At 45.2% G+C, this 26169-nt stretch overlaps 1 protein-coding gene across 1 annotated transcript; it reads right to left on the reverse strand.

Annotated features, from left to right (window-relative positions):
- Positions 1 to 22183: 22183 nt before the first annotated feature.
- Positions 22184 to 23113, reverse strand: LOC309548272 (odorant receptor 131-2-like; the record flags this gene model as incomplete). The annotated part of the gene is made up of 1 exon (XM_082248219.1): positions 22184 to 23113. The coding sequence occupies one exon, from the start codon at positions 23111 to 23113 to the stop codon at positions 22184 to 22186; it is 930 nt and encodes a 309-aa protein (XP_082104345.1).
- Between the last annotated feature and the right edge of the window lie 3056 nt (positions 23114 to 26169).

Below are 26169 nucleotides of genomic sequence, written 5' to 3' on the forward strand. Positions count from 1 at the left end.
TTCACAGGTTGCCACTGGAGTCCTCTTCCACTCCTCCATGACCACATCACGGAGCTGGTGGTTGTTAGAGACTTTGCGCTCCTCAGATGAGGATTCCCCACAGATGTTCAATAGATATCAGGTCTGGAGACATGCTTGGCCAGTCCATCACCTTTACCCTCAGCTTCTTTAGCAAGGCAGTGGTCATCTTGGAGGTGTGTTTGGGGCCATTATCATGTTGGTATTCTGCCGTGCTCTCCGAATGGAGGGGATCATGCTCTGCTTCAGTATGTCACAGTACATGTCGGCATTCTTGGTTCCCTCAATGAACTGTAGATCCCCAATGTCGGCAGCACTCATGCAGCCTTAGACCATGACACTCCCACCACCATGCTTGACTGTAGGCAAGACACACTTCTCTTTGTACTCCTCATCTGGTTCTCGCCACACACCCTTGACACCATCTGAACCAAATAAGTTTATCTTGGTCTCATCAGACCACAGGACATGGTGGACACATGTCCTTAGTCTGCTTGTCTTCAGCAAACTGTTTGTGGGCTTTCTTGTGCATCATCTTTAGAAGAGGCTTCCTTCTGGAACGACAGCCATGCAGACCAACTAAATGCAGTGTGCGGCGTATGGTCTGAGCACTGACAGGCTGACCCTCCATCCCTTCAACCTCTGCAGCAATGCTGGCAGCACTCATACGTCTATTTCCCAAAGACAACCTCTGGATATGACGCTGAGCACGTGCACTCAACTTCTTTGGTCGACCATGGTGAGGCCTGTTCTGAGAGGAACCTGTCCTGGTAAACCGCTGTATAGTCTTGTAGAGCAATAATTCTTTTTTTTCAGATCTTTAGAGAGTTCTTTGCCATGAGGTGTTATGTTGAACTTCCAGTGACCAGTATGAGAGAGTGAGAGCGATAACACCAAATTTAATACACCTGCTCCTCATTCACACCTGAGACCTTGTAACACTAATGAGTCACATGACACCGGGGAGGGAAAATGGCTAATTGGGCACAAATTGGACTTTTTTACGCAAGGGAGGACTCCAGCGGCAACCTGTGAAGCTCTGGTGAACTCCATGCCCAAGAGGGTTAAGGCAGTGCTGGAAAATAATGGTGGCCACACAAAATATTGACACTTTGGGCCAAATTAGGACATTTTGATTTAGGTGTGTACTCACTTTTGTTGCCAGTGGTTTAGACATTAATGGCTGTGTGTTGAGTTATTTTGAGGGGACAGCAAATTTACACTGTTATACAAGCTGTACACTCACTACTTTACATTGTAGCAAAGTGTAATTTCTTCAGTGTTGTCACATGAAAAGATAGAATAAAATATTTACAAAAAATGTGAGGGGTGTACTCACTTTTGTGAGATACTGTATATAGCACCGAGAATTTACTTAGCACTTTACATATTGTACATTCACATCAGTCCCTGCCTTCAAGGAGCTTGCAATCTAAGGTCCCTAAAGGCCAGTACACACGACAAAAAAATCTGAAGTAACGAATAATCTGCCGATTTTCGGATTGTTAGTACGGTGCTTTCCACAGCCAATTACGAATTTTCGTATCACAAAAACTGTGCAGGCTATAAAATTATTGTACGTGAACATAACGTCCAATTTTCGTTTAATCAGTACAGTTTTGATACGAAAAAAATCGTAAGAGCAAGACTGCGCATGCTCGGAAACGAAAGAATACATACGAAAAAATTCAACACATGACATCACTTCTGAAGTTGAATTCTTCACTTTCCATATAAGACCAGCATGCAACAAAAAAATTGAAAATCTGATGGTGTTTACGAGGCTTAACTCACATTCATACATACACATAGTAGGACCAATTTAGACAGGAGTCAACCTCCCAGCATGTCTTTGAAGCGTGGGAGGAAACGAGAGTACCCGGAGGAATGTGACAAGTTATCTAACCCTAAATTATGTAAACTTCTTGTTTGAAAGAATGATTTCCTTACCAGGATGTAAGATATATTCATTTTGTCATTTTATTTAACCATTTTCAGACACAACACTAACCACTTGCCGACCGCCCGCCGCAGATATACCACAGCAGGCTGGCTCGGCTGCGTGAACTGCTATACCTTTATGTGTGCCCCATTATCCAGCGGGGAAGCTGATTCACGGGGTCGGCGGCCGCGATTGCTACCGGGCACCCGCGATCACTCCCCGTGGAGAGAGAACGGCGGTCTGCTGTTGTAAACTTAGCAGACCACTGTTCTCTCAGGAATCAATGCCAGGGCTCCTGTGCTCCTCCTATTTAGGATTACAGGTCTCTGTGTTGATTCCACAAGCCCATCCCCCTCACAGTTAGAAAACACCCCTTAGGCATACACTTAACCCTTTGATCGTCCCTGGGTTAACCCCTTCCCTGCCAGTGTCATCATTGCATTATGACAGGGGCTGCGGCCCAGAAGGTTCCGCAGCCACACCGAGGGGGTCTGTAGGTGAGATTTTGTCCTGGGACTCCATTGACAATGAATTTAAAAAAATGTAATGTCACTTTAAAAAAGTTGCAAAAACGCGATTGCGCCGCTGCACCAGGGTCATCTTACTGAATGGGCACGCTGGACAGTTGCCCGGGGGCCCCACCTGCCCAGGGACCCAGCCAAGCATTAGTCCTGATTCCCGTGTGCATCCCGCCACTGAACTTAGCAGGTGGCAAGCTCCTGTCGGCCCTGCGCTGCTGTTGGGCCACTTGGGCAGTGAACAGGGAGCCCACAACTGCAGGAATGCCTGTCCATCGCCACAGGAACAGGCACACAGAGGACAGTCGAGTCTGACTCCCATCCGTGTGTGTGTTCACCGGACCCAGCCGCCCAACTTGGAAGCTGTCATTAGCCTGGCACTGCTGTACCAATAAATATCGCCTTAAGGATATTTTGCATTTTTATTCTCGTGGGTGCTTGTGTAGGCGGGGCCCCAGTGCACTGCATTGCCCAGGGGCCCTTTAATACTCTTAAGATGGCACTGGGTACAACAAGTCCCAGCCTAACATAGTCTGGTCTCTGCGTTGATTCAACAAGCCCATCCACCTCACAGTTAGAAAGCACCCCCTAGGCACACGCTTAACCCTTTCCCTGCCTGTGTCATTATTACAGTAACAGTGCATATTTTAAGCACTGATTACTGTAGTGATGTCACTGGTCCCCCCAAAAATGTTAGTTAGGGATTCGATCTGTCCGCCGCAATGTTGCAGTCTCTCTAAAAATCACAGATCGCCGCCATTACTAGTTAAAAAAAAATAATAAAAATGACATAAATCTTTTCCCTAGTTTGTAAACGCGATTACTTTTGCGCAAACCAATCAAAATACGCTTATTGGGATTTTTTTTACCAAAAATATGTAGCAGAATACAAATTGGTCTAAAATGATGAAAAAATTCGATTTTTAATTTTTTTTTATTGGGAATGTTATATAGCAGAATGTGAAAAATATATATATTTTTGTTTTCAGAATTGTCGCTCTTTTTTGGTGGTATTTGATCACCTCTGCGATTTTTATTTTTTTGCACTATAAACAAAAAAGAATGACAATTTGGAGAAAAAACAATATTTTTCACATTCTGCTATATGACATTCCCAAAAAAAATATTTTTTTGGAAGATTTTCATATAAAAGAATATGAAAAATATTGTTTTTTTTCAGAATTTTTTTTTGTTTATAGTGCAAAAAATAAAAATCGCAGAGGTGTTAAAATGCCACCAAAAGAAAGCTCTATTTGTGGGGGGAAAAAAGGACATCAATTGAATTTAGGTACAGCGTCGCACGACTGCGCAATTGTCAATTAAAGTAACGCAGTGCTGAATTGCAAAAAATGGCCTGGTCGTTAATGGGGAAAATCTTCCAGTCCAGAAGTGGTTAAAAAATGTTTTCCTGTCTACAGAAAAAATACATCTTGTTGGATTGTTTTTGGCTTAGATTTTTGTTACCATTAGAGTCCTTTATCTGACTGGGCAGCTATGAAGTGGACCTGTCCTGTCTCATGGTCAGCACATTTTCTCTGCTTGTCATTGATATGACAGTAGTTGTATCACAGGTCACAGGAACCATTCAACTTAAAGGGTAACTCCATTTTAATGGGGGGAAAAAATAACAAAGAAAGAAAAAACAACATAGCGTATTCAATTGCAACACAAATCATATTGTAATTGAATGTTATTAATAATGACTTTTCCTTTTCAATCTGCAGCTGTTGTAATTTTCTGAAAATGCAATGCAATATGGCTGCCTGGAGGTGTTCTGTACACAGAATGTATACTGACCACACCCCCAGAAACATAATTTCCTGCTTGTGTGATTAAATATAATTCCAAGTGCAGTGCTACGAAAAAATTAGATACATTCCGTCATCAATATATAAATATAAACTCATAAATACATATTCCAAAATATTCCTAAAGCAATCCCTGAAGAAGAACTACAAATACTGAACCACCCACTCACCATTAAAGAACTTGCCCTTTTCCTGAAACAATTGTAGCACTGTCCCCGTAAGGACTGCCAGATTTCACTTTATGGGTCCTCCTGGGTTACCAGCATGCAATAATGACAGTTTCAAATTCTTACTTTCTCCTTCCTGGGCTCGCTCCATTAATCAGTCCATGGGGTATTTGGTTGCTGTTTTTGTTTTATTTTAAATAGGGATAGGAGAAGAGAACAGTGGGATACTCCAATTTGAACTATAGACAATTTTTGAGGACTCCTATTTTTCGATACAGCCAGGCTGTTGATTCACCCTGCCACTATCGGTGAACTTGGATTAAGTCTCTTTCTTTAAAGCGGAGTTCCGGCCTCGGGGGTCAAATTTAGATAAAAATACCCCCGGAACAGTCAGGGCTAGTGCATTCCACAATGGATAGCCTCTGAATTGTCCCAGGTCGCACTTACCTGTAAGAAGAAATACTTTCCTTGAAAAGTTCCTCTCCAGCGCTGCCATCTCAGGTGTGGGCAGCTGAAGCCAGCACGTACTCTTCTGCCGCCTCTTCGGTGACGTCGGAGTCCCACAATGCACTGCACCGGCCCTGCTCGTCACTTCCGGTGCAGGCGCGGCATCCCTGCACAGCTTCTGTTTAGCAGGGAATGCCGCGCCTGCACCGGAAGTGACGAGCAGGGCCAGTGCAGGTGCATTGACTCCTGGGAGCGATGACATTCAGCTCCCAGGAGTCATCGCAAGCCGGAAGAGATGGCGCAGGCCATGGCCGCAGAGGGAGGAAGTGGAAGGAAGGTGAGTATATTTTCTTCAACATCAAGGTAAGTGACCAAAAAAAAAAATTGGGAGCATCCATTTCTTTTTCAGGTGGCCCTCAGCAAGCCGATGGCCCAAAATCGATTTTGAGGCCAGAACTCTGCTTTAAGACAACTCGGTGAACTGACAATTATCTTCAGGACACTCTCACCAGCATCCTCTTTTTTCTCCACTGCTGACACCCGTCCACTGACTATTCTACACTTAGGGGTGGCCCCTCTCAGGTCAGGCCCCTTGACACAAGTCCCTGTACTCACGATACAGTTGTCCCAGGGTCTCCAGTGTCTCCCTTCTCAGTCAGCTTTCCTGGACCTCAGCTCCTCTCATCCATTCCTCAGGCCCTCAGGACGACCTCCTGCGACCACATGGCACCTCTTCAGAGGAGGAGGCAGCCACCCCCTCCCTCCAGGACTCCGCTCTCCAATGAAAGACCCTGCAGCACATGTGCTCCTGGCTTTTATACAGTATACCAGAATGCACCGAGGCGACCTGCTCTCTGCCAATCACCAGGACTGTATCAAAAGCCTATGCACCCATTCGTCAGATTTCCTAACACTGTCCAACATGCCTCCCTATCGGATCAACGTGAAACACTCTCTAGACTGAACAAATCGCATACTGAGCACAAAAAGCAGACCTCACTAACAGATCCCGCTCTCTGGTAGTCAGAAAGCAATAGATTTACCTGCAGCCGTTCTGGTAAGCAGACAGAGCTCAAAACTATACTCTCTCACTAGCACCTACCTAGGAGGATGCTACACAATCAAAAGCCGGGAAAAGTCCAGGTCCTGATGGCCTCTCAGCAGCTTATTATAAAACATTTGCAGACACCCTCTCCGACCCCTTCCTATCCACCTTCAACTCCCTAGCTTCTAATCCAGCAGGTCTACACAATATCTTCGAAGCACATATCACTGTCATCCCTAAAGAGGGGAAAGGCCCCACCTGGTCTCCAACTACAGACCTATATCTTTACTGAATGTAGACCTTAAAATTTTTGCAAAAATATTGGCCAATCGATTGTTGTCCCTCATGCCATTCCTCATAACCAATGACCAAGTAGGCTTTGTTCCAGGTAGGGAAGCTAGAGACAACACATTAAAGGCTTTAAACCTCCATTATTGGTTAACCAAAAACAAGCATAAGGGGTTTTTCCTATCACTGGATGAGGAGAAGGTATTTGACAGAGTGGCCTGGGACTACATGTGCGTGGTTCTGGAACACATCGGCATACGCCACAACATGCTCAATTACATCCTCAAAAGGAAAAACACGTATATCAGGCGCATTAGCCGCTCAGTTTATTCAAAAGTCCATGTAAGTCTATGTTTGGGGAGGAAGTCCAACATACAGTATAGGGCAGCCATCAAGTGAACCAATAAGCCAGGGGTTCCAACAGAGCTACGAATAAACAAAAAGAAGAGGTACCTCTAAGTGTAGACTTTTAAAACATTTATTGGTGTAATAAAACACTCACATAGGTTCAGGTTGACAGGTACAATTAGGCACCCTCCTGGGTGTATCCCGCGTGGGGGTGTGCATCATACGGTCTGCGCCCCCATCACAAGGAAGCATGTCCCCTCTTCACCGTTGCCGGCAATTGCGGAGGATGGAGCAGGAGTGGGAACGAGGCTTGGAATCCATCTGATGAAACCGAGACATGGTGAGCGGTGGTGGGTGGATGATGTCACAAGAGGGCCTACTTGTACCTGTCACCCTGAACCTATGTGAGTGTTTTATTACACACCAATAAATGTTTTAAAAGTCTACACTTAGAGGCACCTCTTCTTTTTGTTCAATTACACCCTCGCACTCTATTCTTCTCCAACAGCCAAAGTGCAAGTGAATGGCCACCTGTCAAATGCCTTCTCCATCTCAAACGGTACTAGACAGGACTGCCCCCTTTCGCTGCGTTTGTTTGTACTAACATTGGAACCATTACTGCGACGAATCCGATTTAACCATGATGTTAAAGGTCTTGATGTTAAGAGCCGCACATATAAAATAGGGGCGTTCGCGGGTGACCTTCTGCTGTTCCTTTATTAGCCACAATCCACTCTGCCTAGCCTATTGAAAGACTTTGAACTATATGTAAGGGTGCGATTCCCAAAAACCTTTTGAGTAGGTTTAGCCGTCATCCCAGAGAAATATTTTTAGAGAAGTTGGTGTTTCAAGCCAGGTAAGTTTTGGGACTTTATGGCCTAGTACAACAAGGTTTTGTAATGTATATACAATTTATTGAAAAAAAGATTTGACAACATAAATATAATAATAACCATAAGGTGTATGGGTTATAGACCCATAAGTGATAGTGAGTCAAGAAGGAAGTTTAGTGACATGGTGATATGGTGACAGTGGTATATCTCTCTATCCGTTCACGCTTCTGGTTTTAGCGAGGGATCTGTAGGGAGAAATATCCTGGGTTTTCCTACGCGTTTCGGCATGCTGCCTTTATCAAGGAGGTTTTGTCCACCATATTTGCTAAAAGGGAGGTCTGCTCTTGAAACCTTGCTTCTGGTCCTTTATTTTCACACAGGAATTAAGAATTGGACACTGTGTCTGTGTAGTAATTTTAACCGCCAGTAGGGGGACAATCCAAGTCTTGATCCAATTTATTTTAAAGTGCTTTGTTGTTGATGTGATACCTCAGCTGAGGGACCGAAAGGAAGCCCGGACCTGCTGCTCTGGATCACCATTTGCGGATACCTTCCCCACTACAACAAACAAATGGGACAAGACCTGGACGGACCCCCTAGTGGGTTGCTTTGGTATTACATCAACAGCAAAGCACTTTAAAATAAATTGGATCAAGACTTGGATTGTCCCCCTACTGGCGGTTAAAATTACTACACAGAGACAGTGTCCAATTCTTAATTCCTGTGTGAAAATAAAGGACCAGAAGCGAGGTTTCAAGAGCAGACCTCCCTTTTAGCAAATATGGTGGACAAAACTTCCTTGATAAAGGCAGCACGCCGAAACGCGTAGGAAAACCCAGGATATTTCTCCCTACAGATCCCACGCTAAAACCAGAAGCGTGGACGGATAGAGAGATATACCACCATATCACCATGTCACTAAACTTCCTTCTTGACTCACTATCACTTATGGGTCTATAACCCATACACCTTATGGTTATTATTATATTTATGTTGTCAAATCTTTTTTTCAATAAATTGTATATACATTACAAAACCTTGTTGTACTAGCCCATAAAGTCCCAAAACTTACCTGGCTTGAGGCACCAACTTCTCTAAAAAAAAAAAGACTTTGAACTATATAACACCCTCTCCAACTTACAGATCAATTTTTCCAAATCTTTTGCCCTTAATGTTACATTACCAGCACACAAAGTGTCTTCATGTAAATCCAAATTTGACTTTATATGTCAGAAGCAGTCAATCTTTTATCCTGGGATTCAACTCCTGCACTCCCTATCTGAGCTCTTTACATTGAACTACCTACAATTGCTAAGAGACATCCAAAGAGATCTAGAAAAATGGCATAAGGGACTTTTCTCATTGTTCGGAAGAACCGTTGTTGTCAAAATGAATGTACTCCCCTGCCTTCTATATCTATTGCAAACGATGCCTATTCACTTACCTAAAGCATTATTTTAAAAGGTATCACAGAATTTGTACTGGTTTTATCTGGGGGCATAAAGGCCCTAGAATCAGCCATGACACACTCACACTACCTAAAATGAAGGATGGAATAGGCTTGCCGGACATCTACAAATATTACATGGCTTGCCATTTAGTAAGAATCATTGATTGGAACTCTTCTCGAAATGTCAAAGCATGGGTCCAGCTGGAACAGGCAAATTCTGCAATACCAATACACCTGATTCCTTGGTTACCCACACAACATACACCAATGGAATGTAAGGCTCACCCATTAATAGGTCCTTCCCTGCATTGCTTTTAATCAGCCTGCACATTATATGACCTCTCTTCCCACCTAGGTCTGCTTATCCCCTTCAGGCACATCCAAGATTTTTCCCCAGGGTTGTAGCACCAATTCCTAAAATGCATTTGGCCCCAGGACCAGGTCATCGCAGAGCACTTCTTCCACAATGGATCTTTTATTTCCTATGAGACATTACAGGCCAAGACACGTGACTCCACCTTCCCCTTCTGAACTTACTTCCAACTTAGGCATTTTTTCAATCACCCGAGGTCTTCACCTGACTAGTGCCACCCACACACACCATTCAAAGCTATATGCTCTAGATCCGTGACTCAAAGACACCATCTCTTAAATTTATGCCCTCCTGTTCTCTAAGAACACCCCAAAAGCCACCAAAATATGTCAGTATAGGGAAAGACAACTGGAAATGAACCTCGCAGATGACGAGTGGGATAATGTACTCACTCATACACACAAGGGTTCGGTGAATGTCACCGTTCAGAAGCTAGGCTATAAAATACTCTCTGGATGGTACAGAACGCCTGCTCTTATTCACAAATTCTCACCTCAGAACTCTTCCCTCTGTTGGAGATGCAGATCTGAAAATCGATATTTTGCTACATATTTCGTGGTTCTGCTCAAAACTGCAGAGGTTCTGGACTGCGGTACATGATAACATTGCCAAAATGACCTTCTTCCAACTTGACTTTACTCCACCCAAAAACCTGTTGCATCATACTTAAAATCCACCTATTATAAATCATTAGCTCTCTACTCAGTCAATGCAGCTAGAAAGTGCTTCCCCTCTAGATGGGGTACCGCTACTCCCCCCACACTAGAGGATTGGTATTGCTGCATCAGACAAACTGCTGAAATGGAGGAACTGATCGGTATTGTCTGCGATAACCCATCTAAATTCAGCCACACATGGTCATGCTGGCTCCTTTTTTAAGACTCCCTAACAAAAACAGCATCATAAATAAACACTTAAATGATAAAAAACTATCAACTCAAATCCGTGATCTACCTTAGTCACCAAGAAGACAGAACCAATGAGGCTCTATGTAGTCTCCCCCCCCCCCTTCATATGGGACCCTAGGGGAAACACTCCCCAGTCTCATATCCCTCATTTTCTCTCTCATGCTCCTACCTCTCTCCATATCCCTTATCTCTCCCCCACTTCCTATTCCTTAATAGTTCCATGGATACATACCTGCTGATCCTCAAATAGCAATGTATCTCTTACTTTCTGCTTCGGGCTTTGGTACTTACTTCTCTCTCCGTACTTTCGTAATGTAACTTTATCCAGTCTGGAAAATACCCAACAGCACTGCTATTTTGTTAACGTCTACTGTGAGTTTTTCCCTCTATGCCTATTAGGAAATTAGGTTTTCTGTACACAACTGAAAGATCTGTGCTGGGTGTGGGTTAAGCAGGGGGGCAGATTTACTACTGGAAGAAGGGTGAATTTATGCTTAGGAATGAGCATGCAGATTAGTGCTCGATTTTTTTTCGCCCTGGGCTCTACATTACCTTGTCCCGGCACTGCTTTTATTCTTTTCTGGTTTTTGTTACCTCTTTGTAAAACTCAATAAAATTCATGAAATACAAAGTCGAGGTTGGACCTGGTGCCTCCCCATCCCAGGACACAGTTTGTTCCCATGCGGGTGTCCGGGTGTGGTGGACACCATTCTTACCGATAGGTGATCATTAGTATTAATACACCTTCGTATGCATAAGTTTAATTGAGAACTCTGTTTGTTCCGTATATCTCATTTAATTTTCCATGTGATGTTCAATTGCACATCAGACTTGTTCACCTTTATTACTTTTTTGTTATACGTATTCTGTTTTACACTTTGGAAAACTTCAATAAAATTATTAAAACAAAAGAAGGAGAATAGCAACAGTACATTGTGTCCCACAGTACTCCAGCGCTGCAACGCAGGTGTATCCAAGAAACTGACCCTTCCGTAAAATGTTTTCATGGCCTTCCACTTTAACCCGCACGTGGCTGCCCGAGTTATCACCAGCATGTGAGAGAATACCTCAGCATCAGTGGGAACTCCAGGATAAAAGCAGAGGGAGGAGGGTGCACAGTGGAAATCCTCTTCCAAAGGGTAAATGAGACAGGGAGAGGGGTAAACCAATAATCACTACACCCGGTAAAATTGAATCCTTACCAGACCATGGTAAGGAAAACACATCAATAAGACAAATAAATGTTGATTGAAGATACAGGGAGACCACACATTCAGACCAATCTTTTCAGATGTATGGCATTAAAGGATGATATCTCTACCAGGAGAACACAACGAGTCTCTCAGGTGACATCACACCGCCATGTTCCCTCGAGGGATCTTGTATCTTCAATCAACATTTATTTGTCTTATTGATGTGTTTTCCTTACCGTGGTCTGCAGGGGAGGACTGGCAAGGGGGGCAGGGGGGCAATTGCCCCCCGGGCCAATTTGAAAAGTGGTAAAAACTGGTAAAAAGGCCACACTCAGGGTTGGATTAATGTAGGGGCCAGACACTGTATACAGCTGTCAGTCCAAAACCAGGTGGGCATGGATGGTCAGCTGATTTGATGGTTCAATGGGCCACTTGACTGGACTTGCCCCCCAGGCCAAAGGCTGCCAGCCCTTCCCTGGTGGTCTGGTAAGGATTCAATTTTACAGGGTGTAGTGATTATTGATTTACCCCTCTCCCTGCCTCATTTACCCTTTGGAAGAGGATTTCCACTGGGCACCCTCCTCCCTCTGCATTTTATTTGAGGTTCATATTTTGCACCTTTCCACTCATTCTGGTAAGAAGTACCTATTCCTATCCCTCAATATATCACCTTGAGGTGTTTTCACATAATTTTTCATTTTCCATTCACTTTGGAGGTGCTGGGTCACGTTTTTTTCACAATATTTATTTATTAATTTTTGCGGTATTATGCTATGGCGTTTTTTTCTTTTTAATCGAGGGTTATTTGACACCATTCCACTTTACTCACATCACAACCGGATTCTGCATTTCTTGAAAGAAACAGAAGGATTGAGTTACATGCCATTTATTTACTCATCTCTGGTAAGCAGTTTCCCCATCAGATGTGGATTTTCTTGTGTCACGGTGTCAACCACTTTTCGTACCAACATTTATGAACTATAATTTATTTAAATTTTTGGACTATATATTTTATTCATATTACACTTATTGAGCGCGAATTATTGTATATATAATTTTTCTGGGTGTTGTCACACTTGAAGTTGCAGCTTTTTCATTGTCACACTAGCGCGGTTATTTTATTCTGTTTTATCTTCAAGGATCTGCAACCATTCTTTGATCTGGAAGGGTTTGACTGTTTTATGTTTTTCTGCTATTTATGGTTTTGTTTAATAAAAGGCGGAATTAATCCCAATGCTGAGTTAGAGTTGTCATTTAAAGGTAAAGGGGGGTGGTGTTGGGTACTGATCCAGGTAATATGGTTAAACAGGTGGCATCTGAACTACCCTAGTCATGAATTTGATGGATGGCTTGACACAGGACATGTTCAACCACTTGACCTCCGGAAGATTTACCCCCCTTCCTAAACCAGGCCATTTTTTTGCGATACGGCACTGCATTACTTTAAGTCCTCATGCACACAGGACTTTTCTTCAGCTGCTGTTTTTTGGCGTCAGACATTTATTTCTACAGCTAATAAACCCCCCCCCCCCCCCCCCCACCAAATACACCAGACGAAAGAGCGCGCATGCCCATCCGGGACCTGGTGCATGCTCAGAAACGCGTTGTGTTGCAACAAGCTCCCCAGTGATGTCACACGCAGTACTCCACCTCTCATCACAGCCCTGCCCGGGACTCAGAAGCTCACAGGAGATAACCGGCTTTTTCTCAGTGACGGACTGTAGTATCCCGGTCACATACTTTGAGTGGATGGACAGCATCACCAGGAGGAGTATCGTTTTTAGCCTTGTCTAAAGCCTGATCATCAGCAGCTTTTGTGAGTTGTTACGATTACTCCAATTTGCTTCATTAAAATCAGTCTACACTTAGTGTCCATTCACACTGATACGACTTGTGAGGCGACTTGTCAGCCTGACAAGTCGCGGTCCATCGCGGTCCGTTGTGTGGTACGGGAACGGTTCTAATAGGAGCGACACAAGTCGCTCCGACTTAGAAAAAGGTTCCTGTACTACTTCGAGGCGACCCGGAGCGGCTTGCATAGACATTCATTCTGTGAAGTCCGTGCAAGTCGTGCCGAAATCGCGCTGCACACGACTTCACAGGTCGCCCCTGAAGTCCTGCCGCTTCAGTGTGAACCGGCACTTAGAGCGCTTTTCTGATTTTTTGTATCTCTTCCAGAGTTTTCCTCACTTCTTTTTTTTTTTTTATTAATATTTTTTATTGAAATTTACAACATACACGAAACGAAGCATGAAGGTACATATGAAGCAGACGGTTAACAAGAAATCAGTGAAGACAATGCACCATGTAGTTTCTGCATATGACATAAGAGGGATGGAAGGGGGGGGAAGGAGAAGGGGGGGGAAAGGGACGTTCTGACCGTGGTGACATAAACAACGTACATGAACATTTAAAACTTTAACCAAGCAATTAATTAACAAGCCATTACAACTCAGTACCACCATGACAGCTGTAACCCAGTGGTCGGGCCCAAGATACAAGAACATTAGGGCAATATAACAAGGCTCTATGTTAAAGCACTATAGCCACTCCCCCCGTCTGCCTCAGGCATAAACAGAATGACAGAGATACGTGACGGTAAGGGGGAAGGCAGCACCCCAGCGGCTCCCAGTGGGAACACATTGCCGCAGAAGCACCACCTCTCCCCTTCCCATGTCGCTCTCAGGGATTGTTGTATCAGTGGGGATATTGCCAATGAAGCCAGGCATCCTGGAACTTCGGGTATGATAGGGAGTTAAGTGCCAGGGATTTTTCCATAATGTAATTGTCATTTACAACTCTGACCACCTCCGTAAAGCTAGGTATCTCTAGAGACCGCCAACGGCGTAAGATCAGCACCCTAGATGTCAAGAGAACATGCAGAATCATTTGTCTGTAGCATACTGGGTACTCATCCAGACCTATATTAAGTAGTGCTAACTCCTTCCTTGGGGGTTTGAAAATTCCTGTACAGTCAGCTATACATTTGAACACCCTGTTCCAGTAGCTAGTCAGAGACGGGCAGTCCCAGAGAATGTGAGCAAGAGTCCCCCTATAGCCACAGTTCCTCCAACATAGATCAGGGAGCGTAGGAAAAATTTTCGCTAGTCGATCAGGTGTATAATACCACCTGTTCGTAATTTTCAAAGTCATTTCCCAGTGTGACATACAGTGGGAGTAGCGATAGGTGGATGAGAGGGCGCGAGACCACTGGTCCGGAGTAAATTGAAGGTCCAGGTCCCTCTCCCATTTTAGCATTGACTGAGTTTTGGGCGAATCAGACGTGCTCATTAGAAGGTCGTAGAACAACGATATACCCTTCACGGCTTTTTTGGGAGAATGGTAATAGGTCCAAGCTCGGAGGGGAATCTGGCCTGTAGTAAGGGGGTGCTGTTTGAGGAAACTGTGAATTTGTAGAATGCTGAGGAAGAGGGAAGGTGGAACCCGGAACCTACTCAACATAGACAGTGGGGGTATGAGCGCGTCCCTGTCAAAGAAGTGGGAGAGATCCGCGATTCCCAGCCTCTGCAACATGGAGATTTGGAGGGTGGGGAGGTGTGCTGCCAAGAGACTCAAGGGCAGAGAGGAGGAATGGTGGGGAAAGTCTTCGCTCTGCCTCCCCTGGGTGGCCCCCAATCTACGCCAGGCCATCAAGGATACCTGGAGAGTCGGAGGAAGGTCCGGGAGAGACCAGGGGATCCAGAGGTCCCCCAGGAGAAGCAGCCGAAGGTCCCTGGTCGGCGATAGAAGACATTCCATGGACGACCATACGGAGTCTACGCTGGGGGAGAACCAGGCTCTCAATTGATCGAGTCTGGTGGACCAATAATAGGTATGGAGGTCAGGCAGTTTGACGCCACCCCGAGTTCTAGGAAGCGACAGTATAGACGTGGAGACTCTGGCCCGCTTCCCGCACCAAATAAACTCCCGCAGTCCACGGGCCAAAGCATCCAGGTATCTTTTCGGGAAGGGAACAGGCAGGGCCCTAAACAGATAGAGTATCTGGGGTAGTACCATCATTTTGTATGCTGCCATCCTACCACACCAGGACAACTCGACTTTTGCCATGTTGGTCAGTGTGTGGTGAAGTTTCCTAAGAAGGGGGTCAAGATTTGAGGGGACAAGTTTAGAAATGCTAGGAGTGATTAGAAGGCCTAGGTATGGGATACTGTCGTCAGTCCAGGGGTAAGGGCACTGGGATTTTAAGCGAGACACCACCCGTCGCCCAACACCTATGTTCAACGCCTGGGATTTTGAGGTGTTGACCTTGTGATAGGAAATAGCCCCAAATGACAGCAATATGCGGTGCACCGCCGGGAGCGATCTGGATGGGTTCGTCAAGATAACAACAATGTCATCCGCGAAGAGGTTGACCTTGTGCACATCATCACCCAGGCGCAGTCCCTCCACCCCACCGTCAGACCGAATGGCCTCCGCCAGGGGCTCAATCATTAAATTGAAAATTGCCGGTGAGAGAGGACAACCCTGGCGGGTGCCATTGGAAATGGCGAACGGGGCCGAGGCCATGCCCGAGGCGAGGACCCGTGCCGAAGGACAGGAGTATAGTGCCAACAGGGCAGAGAGTATCCCCCCAGAGAAGCCAAAACGCTCCAGCGCCATCCGCATATAGAGCCAGTTGACCCTATCGAACGCCTTCTCCGCATCCAAAGTGAGGAGAAGAGAAGGCGTTCGAGTACTGCTTGCCAGGTGCACCAAGTTAATGATACGCCTAGTGGCATCAGAGGTCTGCCTGCCTGGCATAAATCCCATCTGATCCTTGTGAATCAAATGGGGGAGGATGGGCTGCAGGCGCGCAGCAAGGACCTTGGCATATATCTTGATATCACTATTCAATAGGGAGATAGGCCTGTAGTTAGCAGGAAGACTGGGGTCCTTTCCTGGTTTGGGTATCGTCGTAATATAGGCACTAAGCATTTCTTGAGGGAAGGCAGACCTCTGCGCCGCCAGGTTAAACACGTCAGTAAGGAACGGGCTCAGGGTGTCAGTGTAGAGTTTGTAGTACTCGTTACACAGTCCATCCGGTCCCGGGGATTTGCCCTGTGGAAGGGAACGAATTGCCTTGGAAACCTCTGCGCTAGAAAACGGAGAGGAGAGGGACCCAACCTGGGCTGCGGTCAGTGAGGGTAAGGACAGCCTATCCAGGAAAAGGCCAATAGTCTCAGGGGACGGTTGAATAATGGAGGGATCCTGAGCGAGATTGTAAAGCGAGCCGTAAAAAGTGGCGAACTCGTTTGCAATGTCTTTAGGGTGGGTGAGCTTGGCCTTCGTCAGGTGGTGCGTCAGATGGGAGATTCGCGCAGACGCCCATTTTTGCTTAACCCGTGCTGCTAAAAACTTACCCGCTCTATTTGCTTGTGCATAATATTTAAGGTTTAGGGTCTTAAGGTGCCGGTCATACTGTTCCATCAAGTGGGATCGAAGGGATTCCCTCTTGTGGGCCAGATCATTGGCTACAGCGGGGGTGGGGTCACTCTTGTGGGCTGCCTCCAGTTTCTGGATGTCGGCCAGCAGGGCATTCAGTTTCTGGTTGTAGGCCTTACGGGTCCTGGCTGTTTGCTGTATGCAAATCCCTCGCATAAAGGCCTTGTGCGCCCCCCAGAGTATCCACGGGTCAGACACCGAGGAAGAGTTGAACTCAAAGAATTCATGCAAACGCTTCGTGACCTCTCTGCCAGTGGAGGGGTCCTGAAACACCTTGGCGTCACAACGCCACACCGACGTCCGCTCCCCGGGACCGCTCTCCTCCACAACCATCTCCACAGCCGCATGGTCAGACCAAGTTATGTTTCTAATGGAAGAGGAGGAGACCTTTCCCAGGAGAGGGAGGCCAGTCAAGAACAGGTCTATACGAGAATACGAACGGTGTCTGGAGGAGTAGTGGGAGTAGTCCCGTTCCGAACCATGCTGACACCTCCAGACATCGTACAGCAGCTCCTTGTGCAACAAGGAGTGTAATGAAAGTTGTCGGCCTCGGGCAGGCACCGAAGTGTCGAGCCCAGGGTCAACCACAGCGTTAAAATCCCCAAACAATACTAGGTTACCATAGAGATCCGTAGAGATTCGATGGAGCAGTCTACGAAGGAAACGTAATTGGTGACTGTTCGGGGCATACACCGCTACCAAAGTCATGGGCATGCCATTGAAGTCTCCTTTGAGAATTAAGTAGCGACCATCTGGATCGCTGAGTGTCTCTTTTAGGGAGAAGGCCACCGTTGTCTTGATCGCTATCAATACTCCACGCTTCTTCTCCGGGGCACTGGCAAAAAAAATGTGAGGGAAGTTCTTATGGGAAAACCTCGGTTGCTGGGAGGCCTTAAAGTGCGTCTCCTGGATGGACGCAATATCCGCTCGGCTGTTGTTCAGTTCAGTCCACAAGGAGTACCGCTTAACCGGGTGGTTCAGTCCGTTAACATTTAAGGACAGGAATTTGATCGTCATGGTGGATCTGCGAGTTGGGTCCGATAGTACTGGTCGAGAGCAACAAACAACAAACATCCAACGGGGTGATCAGAGTTGCATGACAGTTCCACAGGGCGAGCAAGGACTTGATTGGTCAGCACGTCAGAACAAGAGGTAGGAAGGATAGGTAGTGCAAAAGTAACGCAGGGCGCCAAACAGGGTAAAGGTAACTTAAAAAAAAGTCCAAAAGCAAGCATCGCTTGCAACAAACAACGAGGGGCCATATGTGAATATCACATCCTAGGCCTGGGACTGTGGTGAATGTTGCGATGGAACACGTTCACCGCCATTGGACCTCTGGCCAGAGTTGGACCTCTTTCTTGAGGCAATTTGCCAGTCTCCCATTAGAGGCATAAGTGGTGGGGAGGACGAAATCGCTCCAGATGGAGAAGCATCAGCAAGGATCCCCCAGCGTCTCAGGAGGGCCGTCCCATCTTCAACAGTAGAAATAGTAACCGTAGAGCCATTATGTGTGATACATAGATGAGCTGGGTGCTTCCACTTGTGGGGTATGTGGTGGTTCCTGAGGGCCTTCGTGACAGTGGCTAAGTTTCTGCGTTTTTGGAGGGTGTGCCTGGACAGGTCTGGGAGTATTTGCACCTGGGGGTAGTCTCCGGGCATAACCTGGAGTTGCCTCGATGCCATGAGTATGCGGTCCTTCGCATGAAAAAAATGGACCCTGAGAAGCACATCACGTGGTAGCTCTTTAGCAATGAAGCCGGGCTTAGGGATCCTGTGTATCCTGTCAATTGTTAAGTCAGATGCTGACAGGGAGGGCACTAGTGCAGTGAAGAGATTCTTAGCCACAGCCTCTAGGTTTTGGGGTAGCACGGTTTCAGGCACCCCTCTCAGCTTCAAGTTGTTACGTCGCGACCTGTCTTCAAGGTCTGCGACTTTATCCTTGAGCCATGATATGTCCTCAGTATGAGAATTGTGGGCTGCTACAAGAGTGTTGAGGGATAGTGAACACTTGTCCATGGATGTCTCAACGATATCCAGCCTTTCCCCTAATTGATGTACCTCATGTCTCGTCTGGGTCAGTCCCTGCACCATATCTGCGTGCAGGGATGACCAGAGGGAGCGCATCATGTCCTTTAGGAGCGTGGCCGAGATAGGGTGATCTCCTACTGGGAAGGCTGCAAAGGGGTCAGTGGCTGGAGGAGCCTGTGCTGCTGAGGGAGGAGGGGCCGCCATACTGTCCATCTGCTCAAAAGAGGAGAAATCGGGGGGAGGAGAGCCTCTCCGCTGCTTCTGCTTGGCCGGGCTACGTGCTGAGGGAGACGGTGGGGTGGAGGAGCCCGATGAGTTCCCACTATCGGGGTTTGCCACTTGCCTGAGTTGAGGTGAAGCGCCTCTCTGAGATCCCCCACCACGCTGCTGGAGCTGGCCGGCGCCATGTTGGGAGAGGCCCGCTGCTCCAGAGATGAGAAAACCGTCCATCCTGGGGTACTGGTGGGTCTTGTTCTTCCCCTTAGCCATCAGGGGAGGCAGCGGGGCACTGTGGTAGAAACCTGGCGGTAGATGTGCCTATCGGTCCGGTCGTTGGAGGCTGTAGTCCCGGGTGGCCGAGCGGAGCTCCGGAGCTATGCTGCCATCCGCTGCGCCGTACGCCACGCCCCCTCAGTTTTCCTCACTTCTGAGCTGCTCTGTGTAGGTGATATTGCCCATTACATCACTGGACTTTATTTTACACAGACTTCCTAACGATTAATTTTTTTAATTTGGACTGACAAATTTAAATTTTTTTTTCTATATTATATACCAAGAGATTTTTTGTTTGATATACCTGAGCGCTTTTATATATTTGTTTTTATATTTCTAATAAAATTGATGTCCTTTTTTTTCCCACAAATAGAGCTTTCTTTTGGTGGTATTTGATCACCTGTGTGATTTTTATTTTTTGCGCTATAAAAAAAAGAGCTACAATTTTGATAAAAAAAAAAAAAATTTCTGCTTTTCACTTTCTGCTATATAACATTCCCAATAAAAAAATAAATAAATAAAATCTATTTTTTTCATCATTTTAGGCCAATTTGAATTCTGCTTCATGTTTTTGGTAAAAAAAAAAAATCCCAATAAGCGTATTTTGATAGGTTTACGCAAAAGTTATCGTGTCTACAAACTAGGGGAAAGATTCATGTAATTTTCATTTTTTTTTTGGCGACGATCTGCGATTTTTAGCGGGACTGCGACATTGCGGCGGACAGATTGGACCCCTAACTGCCATTTTTGACACTTTTAGGGGGACCAGTGATATTACTACAGTAATCAGTCCTATAAATATGCACTGTTACTGTAATAATGACACTGGCAGGGAAGGGGTTAACAGTATAGGTGCTCAAGGGGTTAAATGTGACCCTAGGGGAGTGATTCTAACTGTATGGGGGATGGACTTGTGAAATGACCATAGAGACATGTGATCCTATATAGAAGGATCACATGAGCTCTGTGATCATTGCAGATAGAAGAACGGTCAGCTGTGTTTACAACAGCCAACTGTCCTTCTCTCTCAGCGGGGAGAGATCAGGGGTGTCAGGCGGCAATCGAAGCTGCCTGACACCTGCTGCGCGCGCCCCCTAGCGGCCTTCGGGAGAGCGACGTAGACCTACGTCACTTTGCCTGTCTGTGCCATCCTGCTGCAGTAAAAAGGTGTCGGTGGTCCAGAACTGGTTGAATAGGGTACCTTGTATTATAAATTGCAGGACCCTCACATACAAGCCGGTTCAGTTCTTTGTTGTCAAGAACTTCCCCAACACCCATTGAAATGAATGTGTTTTGACTTGTCATGCGATTTTCTGTGTCACAAGTCATAACAGTGTGTGGGGCTGCTGATAGCTATCACTGGGTCCTGTAAAGCCTACCTGGCAGGGCCCCCCTCGAATATATCAAAACAACATTTTCACGAAAAATATTACTGAAATCATTCTTAGAGGACACAAAGATAACAAAGAAGCTGTGTAAATTAGCCCTTTTTATTTATTTTTTTTTACATTTTTGAAAAAACATTTTATAATTTAAAAAAAATGTTTAAATGTTTTAAAATTATTTTTTTTACATTTTTTTTAATTATTATTATTTTTTATACTATTTATTTTTTTACGTTACAGGGAGGCCAGAAGTTTCCGCGGGGGACCCAGTGTCTGTGTCTCTTCCTGCAGCAAAGAAAGCCAGCGGGAGGGAGAGAAATCGGTTCTCAGCTGCTGCAGAGGGCCGCACAGGGCATCCTGTAATTGCCCCTCTATCTAACCACACTGATTCCCTCTGCTGTTTGGGCCCCCTACAGGAGGACTGATGGTCCCCCTCTATCAGCGGCCCTGACAGTGTGAACAGAGGCTAAAACAGGGCTTGACAAATTTGCTTGAAATCTAGGAGCCAGCTAAAAAAGTTAGGAGCCAGTTTTTTTTTTTTAAACCAAGATTTATTTCCAAAAAAATAACATACTAAATTTACACATAAAGATGACTAGAACCCCACTCTCCTCTATAGCGCAATCAGATGGAAACAGGCTGTCTGTCTCTTTCCATCCGATGCCATCTGATCCGATCCACGGGTTGGATAGAAAACCACCATCCGTCTGTTTTTGGCTGACAGGATCAGATGGCAGCAGATTATTGCTCCATAGAGGAGACTGAAGGATCTGATCAGGCCTGCCTGAAAAATGGACAGGTGGACCTGATCAGACAGCCCGTGAGAAAGGGGCCTTCGGCTGTGTGGCTGTGGCATGGCGATGAGGAAAAAATATATATATATATATTTATTTATTTATTTATTTTTTAATAATAAAAATTAAAAAAAAATAAAAATAAATTATTTTTATTTTTTTTTATAATAATTAAAAAAAAAAGATTTATTTTTTTAATAATTTAAAAAATAAATAAATAATAATAATAATAAACCACACTCTCTGTTCACTTACCTTTAAGCAAAGGTAAGTGGACAGGGAGATGAAGCCTGCAAAAACTTCCCTCTCATCTCCTCTTGGGAAGGAGATGGACAGGCATTGAGGACAGGCAAGGGAAACAGCTCATTAGTGACTGCTTGTCAAACTCCCGGGCATCACATCGGATGGCGCGGAAGTCCGTGCACTTGGTAAGTGGGTGGGGGGGGGGGCGCAAAAGGGACAGGACACCTCCTGCAGTGCACCCCAGGAGCCAAGTCGCTAATTCTGGTCGCCAATGCGGGTTTGTCGAGCCCTGGGCTAAAACAAGCGTTTTTGTGCAGAATAGCTGATGTAAAGTAAACTAGAATAAACACCTTTCCCCGTATGTGGATCCTATGTATGGCTGGCTGTAAAGCTGAACTCAAAGTTAAATACATACACATATTGTCCAATCACATGCTATTTTTTCCATAACTGCAGTTCTATTAAGATCCCTTCAAACAAATAGGGGTGCAAAAGTTTTGTGTATATTTATGGAAAACATTATCTCTTATCCCGTAAATGAGAGGACTGATGAACCTTGGAAGACACATAAAGAAGAAGAAGTTGATTGATGGAACAAAGGCATAGTTGTTTCTCAGGTACATGTCTGTGAAAAAGGAAGAGAAGGACATCATGCATAAGAAAAGCTGAAATGCGTGGAGCAGGACCGTTTTTCCAGCCTTAAAGGCAGAAGACTTGCCAGAGCTTATTTTGAGGGCAACCATCATGACCTTGACATAGGTGTACAAGATTATGAGTCCCACCATGGAGAAGCTTAGAATGAGGACCAGAGATCTGATGGTGCTTTGCACTTGGTTCTTCGAAAAAGAAAGCCAGTTACATACCATATAGAGGGAATAAAAGTCTCTGCTAACAGAGAGATTCATAGCGATAAAGTCAACAGCAACGGGGACTAACCCCAAAGCCCACATTAGAACAATCATATAATTACACCAGCGGACATTGCAAGTTTCACCATGTCTTAATGGGTAACAGATGGCTATATATCGCTCCACTGACATAATAGCCAGGTTGTAGGGTGTGACCCGAAAGGAGGAAGTCGTGAAGGTACTTAAGGCATAGCACACTGGTACCGGCATATAGAAAAGGTAAACAGAAGAGAGAAACATAAAAAAAGAAACCAGCAGATACAACGTATCATTGACAAGCATATGAAAAAAAAGCACATATCGGGCCATTTCTTGTAGTTGCGGTGAGGTGAGGTAGATGTGGAGTATCATGGCCAACCAGTGGTAGAAAACTGTGAACGATAGCACAATCAGGATCAGGACTGCCACCCTTATCATTTCTGTTGTAGTATCAAGAATGGGTTCTTGAGTTACATTACTGTAAACAGTTGAGAAGTTGACCATGTCTCTGTGGCTGGAGATCTTCTTCTGTCCTTCAGGCTTAAAAAGAATAAAAGGATTATTGTGAAGTGATAGCTCTAAATTCCCTTTGCTATGTTTAGTTTGAACACTTATGTTTTTCTCCTGCTGTTTATACTTTCAAGGAAACACAAGCAATGCTAGTTCCAGTTGGAACAATTCCATTGTTTTCTCCAACCCTACAAACCCCTTTCAGGAGACTTTGTGGTGCCCTTTGTTCTTGCCCTTTTAAGTAAGTTTCTTCTTCTCTTTTTCACCCTCGGGTGCTTTATTCAGGGATGTATTATACTATATATTTAGATTGTTATCCACCTCCTGTATGTCATAGAATTACAGTATCTCACAAAAGTGAGCACACCCCTCACATTTTTATAAATATTTTATTCTATCTTTTCATGTGACAACACAGAAGAAATGTCACTTTGCTACAATGTAAAGTAGTGAGTGTACAGCTTGTATAACAGTGTAAATTTCCTGTCCCCTCAAAATAACTCAACACACAGCCATTAATGTCTATACCACTAGCAACAAAAGTGAGTACACCCCTAAGTGGAAATGTCCAAATTGGGCCCAAAGTGTCAATATTTTGTTTGGCCACCATTATTTTTCAGCAGTGCCTTCCTTGACTCTCTTGAGCATGGAGTTCACCAGAGCTTCACAGGTTGCCACTGGAGTCCTCTTCCACTCCTCCATGATGACATCATGGATGACATCTAGTGGATGTTAGAGACCTTGCGCTCCTCCACCTTCCGTTTAAGGATGCCCCACAGATGCTCAGTAAGGTTAAGGTCTGGAGACATGCTTGGCCAGTTCATCACCTTTACCCTCAGCTTCTTTAGCAAGGCAGTGGTCGTCTTTGAAGGTGTGTTTGGGGTTGTTATCATGTTGGAATACTGCCCTGTGGCCCAGTGTCCAAAGGGAGGGGATCATGCTCTGCTTCAGTATGTCACAGTACGTGTTGGCATTCATAGTTCCCTCAATAAACTGTAGCTCCCCAGTGCCTGCAGCACTCATGCAGCCCCAGACCATGACACTTCCACCACCATGATTGACTGTAGGCAAGACACACTTGTCTTTGTACTCCTCACCTGGTTGCCGCCACACACGCTTGACACCATCTGAACCAAATACGTTTATCTTGGTCTCATCAGACCACAGGACATGGTTCCAGTAAGTACTCGATGTCCTTAGTCTGCTTGTCTTCAGCAAACTGTTTGTGGGCTTTCTTGTGCATCATCTTTAGAAGAGGCTTCCTTCTGGAATGACAGCCATGCAGAGCGATTTGATGCAGTGTGAGGCGTATGGTCTGAGCACTGACAGGCTGATCCCCCACCCCTTCAACCTCTGCAGCAATGCTGGCAGCACTCATACATCTATTTCCCAAAGACGCTGGATATGACGCTGTGCACGTGCACTCAACCTCTTTGGTTAACCATGCCATGGCGAGGCCTGTTCTGAGTGGAACCTGTCCTGTTAAACCACTGTATGGTCTTGGCCATCGTGCTGCAGCTCAGATTCAGGGGCTTGGTAATCTTCTTAGAGAGGCCATCTTTATGTACAGCACCAATTCTTTTTTTCAGATCCTCAGAAAGTTCTTTGTCATGAGGTGCCATGTTGAACTTCTAGTGACCAGTATGAGAGAGTAAGAGCGATAACACCAAATTTAACACACCTGTTCCCCATTCACACCTGAAACCTTCTAACACTAATAAGTCACATGACACTGGGGAGGGAAAATGGCTAGTTGGGCCCAATTTGGACATGTTCACGTAGGGGTGTACTCACTTTTGTTGCCAATGGTTTAGACATTAATGGCTGTGGGCTGAGTTATTTTGAGGGGACAGCAAATTTACACTGTTATACAAGCTGTACACTCACTACTTTACACTGTAGCAAAGTGTAATTTCTTTAGTGTTGCCACATGAAAAGATATAAAAAAATATTTACAAAAATGTAAGGGGTGTACTCACTTTTGTGAGATACTATCAGCTATGAGGAAAAATTAGAGGAACTGAATTGATTTTCTCTTCAGAAGAGGAGATTAAGGGTGATATAATCAACAGTGGTCCATATAGTGAACTTGGTGTTGAGTTATCCACTTTAAGGTCATCACAGAGGACAAGGGGGCACACTTTACATCTGGAGGAATATACGTTTAATCTCCAAATACGGAAAGGTTTAATTACAGTAAGAGCTGTGAATATGTGGAATAGACTCCCTCCATAGGTGGTCCTGGCCAGCTCAATGGATTGCTTTAAAAAAAAGGCCTGGATTCTTTCCTAAATGTACATAATATAACTGGGTACTAATATAGGTAAAGTTGATCCAGGGAATATCCGATTGCCTCTCGGGGGATCAGGAAGTAGGGATGGCCTAGCGGTTCGTCCGGCGGTCGGTTCGCTGTGAACTTTGCTCGTTCGCAGTCCGGCGATTTTGCGAATATATGGCGCTGTTCGCGGTGGCCATATTAGTTTCCATTGGGGATAACTTTGACCCATGACATAGCCATCAGGTGGAACTGGACAGCCAATTGAGACATTTCAGCACATGGACATACCCCCTACCTTATAAATAGACCTGACCTGGCGGCCATTTTACATTCTGCTTTTTGTCAGTGTAGGGAGAGGTTTGCTGCGTGCACCTGGGACAGATTGTCAGTGACACAGATCGCTCTGTTAAGGTCCACAAAAGTCCTTTTAAGGGCTGGTATTTGGTATAGGTGTACTGTCTCTTTTGTCAGTGTAGGGAGAGGTTTGCTGTGTGCATCAGGGACAGATCCTCAGTGACACAAATTGCTCTGTTAAGGTCCACAAAAGTCATTTTAAGGGCTGGTATTTGGTATAGGTGTACTGTCTCATTTTTCAGTGTAGGCAGAGGTTTGCTTTGTGCATCAGGGACAGATTGTTAGTGACACAAATCGCTCTGTTAAGGTCCACAAAAGTCCTTTTAACCTCCCTGGCGGTATGATTATGTCAGGAATTCTGTACCAGAAGCGGTACAATTCTTTTCATGGAAATTTGGCGTTATGTATTAGAGGCCTA

Source organism: Pelophylax lessonae (assembly GCF_965119305.1).
Source record: "Pelophylax lessonae genome assembly, chromosome: 2".
Classification (NCBI taxonomy): Eukaryota; Metazoa; Chordata; class Amphibia; order Anura; family Ranidae; genus Pelophylax; species Pelophylax lessonae.